Below are 12,815 nucleotides of genomic sequence, written 5' to 3'. Positions count from 1 at the left end.
TTTCAAATGCATTGGACTTGACATATGCTGACTATTCCTTCCAAATCATTTGCACATATAGTACTTATAATAACTTTCAAACATACATACACATATATTCAGTTATTATAAATTGAAGAATAGACTTTAAATTGCAGAGTGTTATGCTTTCAATGAATAGCAGGCCTCTTTATGTTTATAGGCAAACTCAATCAACTAATTTGTTTTTGTTTTTATGTCTTATATTGGATTCAGTTTCCTAACACTAATATCTTAATTTCATATATTATTTGTGAAAGTTAAATATGTCTTAACAGTAAACACTACTAAGAAATTTCAGGACTAACAGGTCTTCTTTATTTCTTATGACAATTTATGTGTGTAAAAGAGTCACAGTGGCCACTCTTATTTCTAAATTTTGCTTTTCTATGGAATATAACCGCATTCAATTTTTTCACTTTTAAGTAAGGTTTTCACCTATACTTAATATGATACTATCTATAGTTAAAAGCACAGGTTTTAATTATATTACTTTCAATATTTAAAAAATAAATCTAAAGATTATAGAAATTTAAAGTTTATCAAATTGTTAAATATGTGATTGAAACACAATGCTTGTTATGTGCTTAAATGTGGAATTAAAGTTATCACATTTAGCTACTTCATCTCTATTGGACATAGTCTATTACACCATCTGTCAGTGTTTGTCTAATTTAGCATCTTGTGGTTTATTAATTTTTGCCTGGGGCTCTATGAAATATACTTGATTAATAAAGTGATATGTTAAGAGGAAAAACCAGTAGCTTAATAAGAAAGCAGAATTTTTAAGTCTCTGGGGGAAAAAAGTATAATTGCAAGCTATTAGAATTTTGCTTATGTCTAATTATGCCAATTAACATTTTAAGAAAAATATTATAACATATTTGTAGTAACATAACTTTTTTAAATAAAAGAAATGACTTATTAAAGGTTTTTATAGTATTGTCATACACATTTGAAAAGAGGGAATAAATACACAGCCATATTATATTTGAGAAAAGGGAAGAAATCAATAATATTATAAGAAAAGGGAGTTGTCTTAATTACACAGAAAAAAATTATAACCTATAATTTTTTTGAAAAAGTGGGCAACATCATGAGGAGAAAAAAAGAATAATAATCAGATATTAATCTAAAACATACTGACATTACTAACTAATAAGCGGCTATTATTTTGTTTATCCATGAATTTATTCTTCTCTTCCCTCAGATTTACTGAGTAGTTAATGTCAGAACATTAGTCTTAATACAACAGGGGTTATGGTATGCTGTATACAATGTTGCATAACGCTGTTACAGCACGTGAACCACAGAATTCCTCTCCTTGAACAGTAGGCACAACTGGAAAATTACAAGGCTGTGATACGTTTTCAACATATTGTTGAAGAAATTCCAAATCCATAAATAATCTGTGCCATTTATTCAAACAAGTAATGAGTTCCTGCTATGCCAAACTATATGCTGAAAAGACAAAATAAAGATCTGCCCTTTTCAAAGCCAACACAGTGGAGGATATTCTTACCTAAACTAATAACTAAAGATATGTAGAGAGAGAGAAAGCAAGAGGGGGTCATGTGAGAGCCCCTTACAAAGTGTGGCGGGTGATTTATGACTTGTATAAAATGGTTAGAAATAAGTTGTTGAACACAAACTTTGCAAGAAATACGAACTTGTAGATGAATCATAGGAGTTAACTAATTTATCCATGACAGGGATGAAAGGAGAACATGAACACAGAATGAAAGCGATGAGTTATAGAGCTTATAAACACTAAAAAAAAGTGTCAAATGAAATAATGCATTTTAGAAATAATCAAGAGTCTTGTGTGCCAGATTGATTTTCACACAATTTTAGCTACGTATATGTTTATTTACATAGAACAATCTAAAGAAATTGAATGAGAACAATTTAGAAAGAGCCAGGTTTTATTAAAAAGGCAAACTCTGTGTTCATCTTGAATTAGTTAAATTAACAATTATGCCAAAGTGTTTTTGGGGTGTTTGCCTGTAAGATTTGCAAAAAATTTTTGCTCTTTATAGGTTGGTAAATGTGCATACAGTAGGATCAGTGAGTATATATTTTTCAAATATTTATTGTACTTCAAATAATTCTAATCAACCTTTAGAGATGACTACAACATTTTGATTATAAAATTTAGAGAGCTAAAGACTTGATTATAGAAAGTTATATTATTTACTTCATTTTATATCATTATGTATATTATATAAATATATATCATATTTTCTACATGGCAAATCTTCAGATGCAGTTTGTTTTTCTTCTTAATAATACCAAAATTAGAGCATGAATAGCAAAATATATATATGATACATACCAGAAAATTGATAGCAGATACTGTGATTTGCCTGTTTCCAAATGCTGGAGAGTAGAAAAAAAATATGTCATGCAGGTACTCATAGTTTGGATTGTCAAATATATAGACATAATTCAGGTAGTATTTATTGGGTATAATTATTCTATAATCAATAGAACTGTCTAGTATATAATTCACCTTTTGGGATGATAAATTTTGCAATCTAAAGTGTTGACTTTTTTCACATGTACTTTTTTTATTAACATAATGATATTTAAATTACAAATGGAATATATTATTAATTTGTATTATTAAACTCCTTGAAGGCAGATTTAGTATTTGTCCCATTTTAAAAGCACACTTAAGTATGGCCAAGCATATAATGGCACCACAAAATAACTCTCATTTTTAGTGTTTAACAATAAAAAGAAAAATGCTGATTATAGTCATTTGTTTTCTACATTGATGTTTTGTAACAGGTAGAATTATAAGTATTTTATATTTTTATTATAACAAATATATGATGTATTACTTGTCTGACTTTAAAATAAAGTAAAATATAGGTTAAGTTCCAAAGGGCAGATAAAGAATAATGTAGAAAACACCATTTAAAGCAATGTTCTAAAGGGAGGGTTGCTCACTGTGGAAAAGTTGGAATACTCAATAATAATAAAAATAGAATTATTTGATAAACCTATCATCATGTTTATTAACAGTTGCATTCCTATCTTCTTGTTTTATGTATGTGAGCATATAAATTGTATTTATATAAACATATTTACATCTACACATAAAACTATTATCCCTCATTTTAAAGTGTGCATTTTTTCACCCAATGATATATTTAAAGATTTTTCAATATTAAACACTCATTGTCATAACTGTAATTGAATCTTCATAATAATGCAAGATGTGGCTAGCTCTTAAAACATTAATTATAGAATGGCTGAAAAGGTCACTTTAATTTTATGTGTGATAAATAATACTGCTTTGAACATCTTTATGTATAAATCTTTTACTAAATTTTGTTTTCTTGGGCTAGAAATTCAAAAGCACATTTTAGTTAAAGGTTATATAAGAATTTTGCATAGATATATATTCATAGAATATATATATACAAACCATATGTACATGAATTGGAAGTTTTGTTTTTATGAAGTTTATATATCTAATAGTAAAATAAAATATATTAACAGAGAATATTTAGGAAATAGAGAAAAGTAGTAAGAGAAAAGAAAATGGACTAAAATCTCATCAACCATAGAAAACCAGTGAATATTAGGATTTTCCCCTTTGACATATTCATATATGTTGCACATTTTTATAATATTTGATAATGTTATAACTTACTTTTCTCTTAACATAATGTTATACCAATTTTGCCATATAATTAAACATTCTGCTCTTGCCAAATCACAATTGGTTGATATGCATCTGTATCAGCCATAATTCTTTTATTTATACCTACTATTCATTGTAACTTTACTCATTCAGCTATAGTTATCAAGAATTCTCATGACAGGCACTGAGCTGTGTGCTTGTGATAAAGTACAGAGAAAGCCAAAGAAAATCTTAATTGAACTTACAGTCTGACCTGGAAAAGTACTAATCACATGATAACAAATGGAAGTTTGCAAAATTGGTAAGTGCTACTGTACAGATCTATGTAATATTTAAAAAAATAACTGAAAAGGATATTTTGTAATCTGGGAGATCAGGGAAGATTCTTTTGAGTACACAATTAAGCTTTGATTTATAAAAATGAATAGGCATTAGTATAGAGAAGAGAGGGTTCAGAGCACATTAGACAGAGGGCAGTAAACATGCCTTATTCTTATTTTTAAGTGAAAATGAATAATGATGTGATAAAAACAAGTAACGAGTGAAGAGTCTAATATTTTTCATATTTATTTCCAAAAAAATAAAGTTATAGGTAGTATAAAGAGAAATAAACTTTCTCTTTACATTAGTCACTATAACACTTATTAAAATGTTTAATAATATTTTATAATTTTTATAATGTTTCACATTTAGATAGGTAAAAATAACCTAATAGGCCATTATTCTTTGATTGTGTTGATAGTAGACATTTATATATTAAGATTTTTGAACATATACATTCTGATTTGGGTATATTAAAATGTTCCTGCCATTGGGCAGTTTTACAATTTTGATAATGTATTTCATTTAGTTGTATTTAACTATTATTCAGGAAGTATGGAAAATAAACTCTCTAGTAGAATATATGTTGGAAATATGTATAGAACATGTTGTTCTTCAATTAAGTTAGCTTTTGTGTATTAACATACAGATGCTATTAACTTTATGCAGCCAGATTTGATGAGAATAGATGGTGGTGAGAATTGTGATGAAAGTCAAACACTGTTACCGCAGAGAATTCCAAAAGAAGTGGGAAAAAGACCACTTGGCATAGAGCACAAAAACAGCAGTGTCAACTATGACAAAAAAACAACAACAGAAAACCAGAAAAAATAATAATCATGGCAGTAATGTAAGAAAAAAATCCTGAATTAAAGACTTAATTTTGTATGTTGAAAGAGCATATCTTATATAAGGTGAAAGTACAGAGTATGTGATTAAAGAGTAAACAGGTAAAGTCCAAAAGTCCAATAACTTTTTTTTCCAATTTTGAGGGTAAAATGAGGGAGACTGTGTTGAAAGCATGCATAATTTAATGAACATTTTCAAGAGGAACAATATAAAAATTGGATCCATTGTCTGTTTTGTAACCTTAAGCAGATGGATTTAACGCGGCAAAGTAAGATACATTAAAACAAAAATTAAAAGAATTACTGATTTGTTTAATTGAAGTGTTTCATCTTCTTTAAATATGATTATTTATTAAGATTATACCTGCTTTGCTGAAAACAGCTTTAATATGTACAATTTTCTTTTCTGTTACCTTGTCATAGTTTCTCTGAAATTATTATTATATCTTTTACTATTAAAATAATTTAGGAAGTGTTTTTAAATATCACCTTATTTTGTTTTTTAAGAATTTTTTTGTGCTTATATCATACTTTTAAGGTTTATTTTATCTCACCTAAAGATAATGTAGTTTGTGCTATTTCTGCTTTGTGAGTACAGAACTGAATTTTTATGAGGTAATAATCAATTTTTAAAATTAAAATAAATCTATTAATTATAATCAAAGTTTTGAAATGGGAAAATATTCTACTAAAGTCTTAGAAAGTGATAAGAAATGAAAGGGAAGGTTTTTTGCAGCATATAGAAAAGAGTGAAATTTTACAGAAAAAACAATAAATGGCATAAGCATGGAACAAATTAGAGACAGTCTCTGCGTCCTGTCATTTGTCAACAATGTGTGTTAGGTATCCTAAGCCCATATAACTAACAGTTTAAGGAATAGGAGCCTCTACTACCTGGATCAAAACTCAAGATAAGGGTGAGATGCTTATTTTTGTGAAGGGGGTCTCCATGATGATGTCTATATTTATGTGTCTGGCTGGCTGTGGATTGGCTAACCTCTTGCACAGTTTACTGTCATCTGTATCTATGCTATAGATTATTTTCCAGTTATTTGCTGAGTAAATTTGGAAAATCGGCCTACATTTTCTAAAGTTTAGATATTCATCTGTAAAGTGGGAATACAAACAGTATAATTTTCATGAGGATTCAATGAGACAAAATGTGCCTACTGTTTAGCATTGTACCTAATAGGAAGCCTTAATAAAAGTTAATTTATGCTTTCTCTATTAAAGGAAAAAGCAACTTATTCTATCATATACTGTTTTAGAAGTCACATTATTATTTAGCATGATTTAACTAAAGCATAATAGCTGTATCTCATGTATATTACAACCATGTTAAGTGTGGACTTCCTAGGCAAGATCTTCATTTTCTACTTGTCATCAGTATTAAATTGCTATAATATGTTTTCACAGAATTTGAGTCCTACTTATATCTTATGCATTTAAAGATCTTGAGCATAGTGAAGTTATCTTTTCATGGCATCATTTTTCTAGCCTTCAATGGGGAATATTAAAGCCACAAAATAATGTTTTTAATTAAAAATAAATAGCATATTTACAGTTATTAACAAATATTCAGTTTTCAATAAATGTTTTACACATATTAACAAAAGTAACTACTATTATTGTTTTGTATCCAATATGGAAATGAAGCACTTTTCCAAAGCATATCTTATTAACATAGTCTGGAGCAATACTTCTATGTGCTAACGTTGTAAAGATAATATCTTATAAAAGATTTGAAAAATCAGAAGATATAAGAAATTTTCACTTTCAATATTCATAGTTAAATGTTAGTATTAAGACCAGCTGAAGTTTTAATCATTGAAATCAATGACTCTTCACTTCCTAGACTGTTTTTGGCAAAGACCCTGAACAATGTAATTCTCTATATTAAAACTTCAGCCAAGAAATAAAAGGAAGTTTAAGTTATTTTCTAAAATTTAAAATAAAGTTTGAATATACCATTTATTTCCATTTATTTTAAACTTTGTAAAAACCAGAAATAGCCTGCAAAAATAATTGTCAAACAAATGAGAAACCATTTAATTATTGAGCTTTACATTGCATTCCTTATGTGCTAGAGTAAAAGCTGAAGAGAGAAAAGTCTACATTGAAGGAAGAAAGGAAATTCCTTGATCAGGGCAAACTTTTTTCTTGAAGACTAAGAACCAGGGAATTAGGTTTCATCCAGTGTACATTCAACCAAATTGTTCATCTGAGTCAAGAGCCATGATATTTTAGTAAATCAAATCATAAATAGAAACTAATATGTCACAGAAAAATTGGCCCCTATTTTTTGTTGAATTATATTTAAAAGAATAATTAAATGTTTATCATTTACTTGTAAAATATCTGATAGCTGATTAGTATATTATTGTATAATTGATAATTTTATCTTTAATTGTTGTTTTTTCATTTTATTAGCTGTTTTTTTGGAGGTTTACAACCTACTAATATTTTTGGTGGTTCGTGTAGAAACTAAATAAATAAAAATATATGAGTCAAATTGGTCTTTTAGGCCTACATAAACATTTAAAGAAATATGATATGAAAGCAATTTAAAAATGAATTGTTTCATTTTTTACTTATTCCTTTATGTGCTGCTGTTCATATTATGTATGTCATTTAGAATAGAGTTTTTAGGTTGGTCGTTTAGTATAGGGTAGGTTAAGAAGAAACCCTACATACATGGTGGTGTATATAGTGGATGATTAATGTAGTAGGCAATCCAAGAAGTAAATCCCCAGTAAAAGGCACAACTCTGCAAACAAAACAAAACAAAATAAAAGTTAGGAAAAATATGTAATATATATTTCAATTGTGACATACATTTATATTATATGCATGCCACAATTTGAAACCACTGCACACATTTATATTAGACACTGCAGCATTTATATGTAAAATGGTACAAATTGTCTAAGCTAAATAAATGGAATATTTCTTTACCCAATGTAATAGTGAGAGAGGAGCCATGTAGGGGCTGGTTAGGCAGGCAGAGAGGGAGGGTCTCAGAAGAGGGCCAACACCTGTGGGACTGTGCCTGCACTGCCCCTGTTATGTAGTTAGCAGAAGAAAATATGGTTAAGAATTTCCTGTTATACCAAGATGTTTGCTCAGAAGGGATCTTCCAGCTACTCACAGAGGACAAGGACCGAGGGTGTCCTAAAATGATCCTGACCACATTATAATGCTATTAGCATTGTGCTTTAACCCTCCCTGCTCCATGGGTTTCGCTTAGGCACTCATGAGTAATAACCAAGATGGAGTAGCTATAGCCAACCCCAGGCATGCACAGATGCAACCCCCCCCAGGGGGAATTTTACCCCTCCCCTTAGGGTAGAACCCACAAAAGACTTCCTTGTCTTTGCCACATAAAAGACTGAGGACTCAGCCCCATTTCTTACAACCCTCTTCAGGTCCCCTGTTGCTGCTGAGAGCATTTCTATTGCTTAATAAATGCTACTCTGCCTTACGCCCTCTCCGGTGTCCATGTTCCTTATTCTTCTTGGTCATGGGACAAGCATTTGGACCTCACTGAACTAAGGAATAAGGAGACTGCAACATTTTGGGGGACTGCTTGGGATTGTGGGAAGGGTGAGTAAGAGCAGACTTCTTTTACTTTCATTTTCAAGAGCTCTTGGCTCTCTTTATTATATGAAACCAAACAAAACACTGGGCCTCTGTCAGCCAGTTAAGAGTAGATAGCATGGCTGTCGCTCCTACAAGACTCAGAAGACAAGCGTACAATGAGGACTTTGTCAAAACCTCTTCATCCGTGGGTGTTGGGAATGTTTATTCTGTTCCAATCCAGTTTCCCTTCATGGAGCTGTAGCCATTGTGTGGGACTTAGAAGGATGTCCTGGGGCAACTGAAGGTATCTGGCTGAGGCTACATCTTGGTGTTACACAAAGGCCCTTGGACTGGCTCCAGTCCCTGACACCCCATTAGGGTGTTGGTTAAAGATTTCCAGTATTTTCTATCATATTTTCTTTCTTTTGAGACTATCATGGTTGCTCTCCCTTCTTTATGTTCAATGTTATGAATGTTTTTGCAACCAGGAGAGATAATATTATTGGGAAAATTGAGTACCTTGCTTACTCATCAGAAGTGTAACCCAGAACAATGTTGCTTTCACCTGTTCTTAGAACAAGGGATATACAAAGATTTAGAGTTTCCTTTTTCTAGTCAAGGAGACCCACCGGCACTGTACAGGAGGCTATTTCTCCCTGGGTGACTATTCTCCTCTCCATCTAGGCTGCTTCTTATTTCCATGAGAGAAGCTAGCACTGGTCAGCAAGTATAGAAGTGTGCACTATGTGAGAAATCAATTTTCTTCTCCCAGGAGGCTTATTTTGTGGGATGCCCACCAAGGACCAAACTCCTCTCTTTCAAACCTCTGTCTGAAAAGAATTTGGACAAAAAGTTACAGGCTAACATTCCAAACTTTGTCAAGGTGCCTGACAAGGCAAGGATTTGTTTCTGTGGGGAGCTCGATAGGTCCTATGTCTGGGGAAGCCCTAATTGCCTGGCTACTAGCACACAGAATTAGCCAAGCCAACACCTACATTTTCAAAGACACCTATTCTTCCTCCAAGTTTAACAACCCCTGGGCAGGAAGAAGGGGCTAGTTTTGGAGGTCAGTCACTTTTATTTCCTTGAATGCTATGATCTGGCTCTGTCCATTACCTATCAGTCAAGGGATGCTCTTTAAAGATTTAAGGACAACCCCCTCCATTAATGTTTCTTGCCCCAGTTCAATCACTTCAAGGTATTTTCCAAGTTTCAAGTGGGAAGCTTTGGGTATGAAGCTCAAAAGAAGAAATAGATCTGAGGGACCCCAAAGGTGGTCAACACCGGAGAGCTGGGGTGCAGCATAGGTAAATGTGACTATTCCTACCTTCCAGCCCTCCTGGTCTGTTGTTGGAGGTCACACTTGCATCCACAGGTGACACCTATAAAGGTTGCTGGGACCCAGAGGATACAAGGAGGAGGAGAGGAGAAAGGAGATGCCTTTTCTCTCTCTCTCCCCATCCAAGTTCACCCTAAAAGTGGAAGACAGACTAAAGAATGCCTTTTCTCCCCTCTCCATATGTGTAACAATCCATCGTCAGCTTGCACTCCCCTTAAGAACAACCTGATCACTGGGACTCCTTTTACCCTCAGACCCTAATGTTCACTCTGGGAAAGCTCCAACACCACTCATTTATAGAGGCTTTCCAGAAAGGATGATATGTTACTCTTACTCTTAAATCAAACTCTGACCACTGCTGAGAAACAGGCAGCCTTGCAAGCAGTAAAGAAATTCGGATATGAGCTTCGTATCTCATATAACACCAGAGACAGGGGAAGGCCTTATCCAGTTGGAAAGACAGCAGTACCACTGAACGACCCTAAATAGGATCCTAATGATAATATGGGAGAATGGAGGAGAAAACACTTTCAAATGTGCATACTGGAGGGCTTATGAAGGACTAGAGTTAGGACCATATGAGAATCCCTCTGCGTTTCCAGAACAACACTCTCTCACAGCCTGAAAAAGCCAGAGCAGTTATCTCCCCGTTCCTCCTAATGGCAGTTACGGTTAACATTCCAGAGTGGGGAATGAGAGAGGAGGTAGGTAGGGGCTGATTAGGCAGACAGAGATGGAGGGTCTTGCAAGAGGGACAATGCCTACAAGAACACACCTGAACCACCCATTATGTTATGTAGCTGGCAGAAGGAAATGTGGTTAAGAATTTCCTCTTATATCAAGATGCTTACTCAGAAGAAACTCTCCAGCCACCCGCGCAGATGCAGACAAGAACGGAGATGCATAACTAAATTGATCCTGATCCTGAACTCATAGTGCCATTAGCATTGTGGCTTAACCTTCCCCCATCCACAGGTTTTCATTAGGCACTCATGGGTAATAGCTAAGATGGAGTATCTATGGCCAACCCCAGGCATATGCTGATGCAACAACCCCAGGGGGAACTCTACCCCTCGCCTTATGGTGTAAGCCACAGAAGGCTTCCCTGTCTTTGCCACATAAAAGACCCAGAATTTAGCCCCATTTCTGGCAACCCTCTTCAGGCACCCTCCAGCTGCTGAGAGCTTTTATGTTGTTTAATAAATCCTACTCCGCCCTAATCACTGTCTGGTGGCCATGTGTCTTAATTCTTCTTGGTTTTGAGACAAGAACTCAGACCTCACTAAACTAAAGCATAAGGAGATGGTAACAGTAGCATTTTACGAATACTATTTTGATATCACTAAGAAAATGCATTTCTTTGCTCCACTTGTACTAATATTAATGGATATTTGTGATATATGTCAAGTTAACAGAATATTTTAGAAAAATTTGGTGAGAATTATTTTGTCTAGCAAGTAGTAAATATAAATGAATTACTAAAAATAAAACATAAATTATCAATTGCATAAGATACACTAATATTTTTCCAATAATTAGTGAATTTAAAAAATAAATTATTTGATAATTGGTAGTAACACATGTTGATTGACTGGAATGGAAATGGCTCGGATTTAGGAGCTGTAGTCTGTAATGGTGATCTTGAACTGATTTGATTAATTGTAATATCTTCTATTAAAAAAGCAGTCCTAAATGACTTCTGAGGTCTCCGAATTTCAGAGTTTACTGCTTTATTGCAGTGACAACAATAGAATGGCTGTTCTTTTGCAATATTACAAAGCAGATATTTGACAAAAAACAGGACCCTTTTTGTACAGACAAACCTTTTTTTGAAAATAGATTTTAAATTGAAAAATAAAATTTAGCTTAAATTGAAAACTGAGTTTCAACATGTTGTCTAATGTACTTTTCCATGTCAATATTTTACATATTTTTTCATGTTTTGGTAGTTATTTGATAGTTGATAACTGTCGCATTCACAATTTCTAGAAGAGCAAACACACTAGCATCATATTGACAACTGCCGTAATAATGGAATATAGTATCACCATTTTAATCCCACACAGATATATATTTGTAGGAACGTTCTTATATGATATTCTTCTCTTCAAGTGGCACTCAAAGAATCTGAATTCAATGCTTAATATTACCAAAATTAAAAGATTCCTAGGAGTATCTAGCTTGTCTTGTAATATGAGGTAATGACAAATCTTTCTATAGGGTTAAGTTCAAATTAAATATATCACGCAAAAAATGGCATTTTAGGAAAAGAATGTTTAAGATATGCTTATACAATTAAACATGAAAATCTAAGTTTCGGAAGGAAACAATGATTCAATATTTTTCAAAGGACCCAACATATAAAATGTCTCAATCACTACTAAAAATACAAAGCATCCTCACCATTATCAAATTTTTCAAAGGTGTGTGTCCTGCAGAAACTTTGTGAACAAATAAGGTTTCCAAAAGGTATCGGATGTAGTGTATACAATGACAGAAGCAAGCCAAGCTGGAAAAAAAATAAAACATAAGCATGAAAATCTTTTTGAAATTCTGGCTTGCCTCATGCATGACACATTTTAATTTTTTTAGTTTAACATGCTAGCTATTAGGAAACATTGTTTCTGGTAGCTAAAACACAAATGCTTGCTTTAATATCTTATTTTCACAATTTTCTAAATTTAGTAAAAAAGTAACTGTTATAAGTCTCTATAAATTTACTTCTGATGACATTAGAAATATTTTATAATGCCAGTCATAAACTGTTATGCTCACACCTGTCCCAGGAGTGGGTATAAATATAATAATTGCAAATATGTTCATATCAAAATGCCTCGACTGAAACAGACAATTTACAAGTTTTAAAAATATCCAAAGCCTACTTGGAATGTATTTGACATTTTATAATATTCAGAATAACTTTTTAATTGTCTGGTTGTCCTTTAGCAAGTACTAAGGTTGAGAAAATTTAAATTTCATTTTCTGTGCAGTAATAATGTAGCTTTGTGCTTTGTTTTTGTTTTGTTTGTTTTTTCCTACCTAATATTGTAATATT

At 32.5% G+C, this 12,815-nt stretch overlaps 1 protein-coding gene across 3 annotated transcripts in view; it reads right to left on the bottom strand.

Moving 5' to 3' along the window:
- Positions 1-12,815, bottom strand: part of TECRL (trans-2,3-enoyl-CoA reductase like) — a 145,996-nt gene that overhangs the window by 27,448 nt on the left and 105,733 nt on the right. For all 3 annotated transcript variants that reach the window (XM_055297469.1, XM_055297468.2, XM_055297470.2), the window contains exons 6-8: positions 12,164-12,269; positions 7,537-7,609; positions 2,354-2,397 (exon numbers count right to left, since the gene is read on the bottom strand). In XM_055297469.1, the coding sequence (XP_055153444.1) occupies positions 2,354-2,397; positions 7,537-7,609; positions 12,164-12,269 (223 nt within the window). The remainder of the gene's footprint in view (positions 1-2,353; positions 2,398-7,536; positions 7,610-12,163; positions 12,270-12,815) is intronic.

The sequence above is a fragment of the Symphalangus syndactylus genome, chromosome 10 (assembly GCF_028878055.3).
Source record: "Symphalangus syndactylus isolate Jambi chromosome 10, NHGRI_mSymSyn1-v2.1_pri, whole genome shotgun sequence".
Classification (NCBI taxonomy): domain Eukaryota; kingdom Metazoa; phylum Chordata; class Mammalia; order Primates; family Hylobatidae; genus Symphalangus; species Symphalangus syndactylus.
The sequence above is the reverse complement of the archived record's forward strand: the minus strand, read 5'-3'. Positions and strand labels throughout refer to the sequence as shown.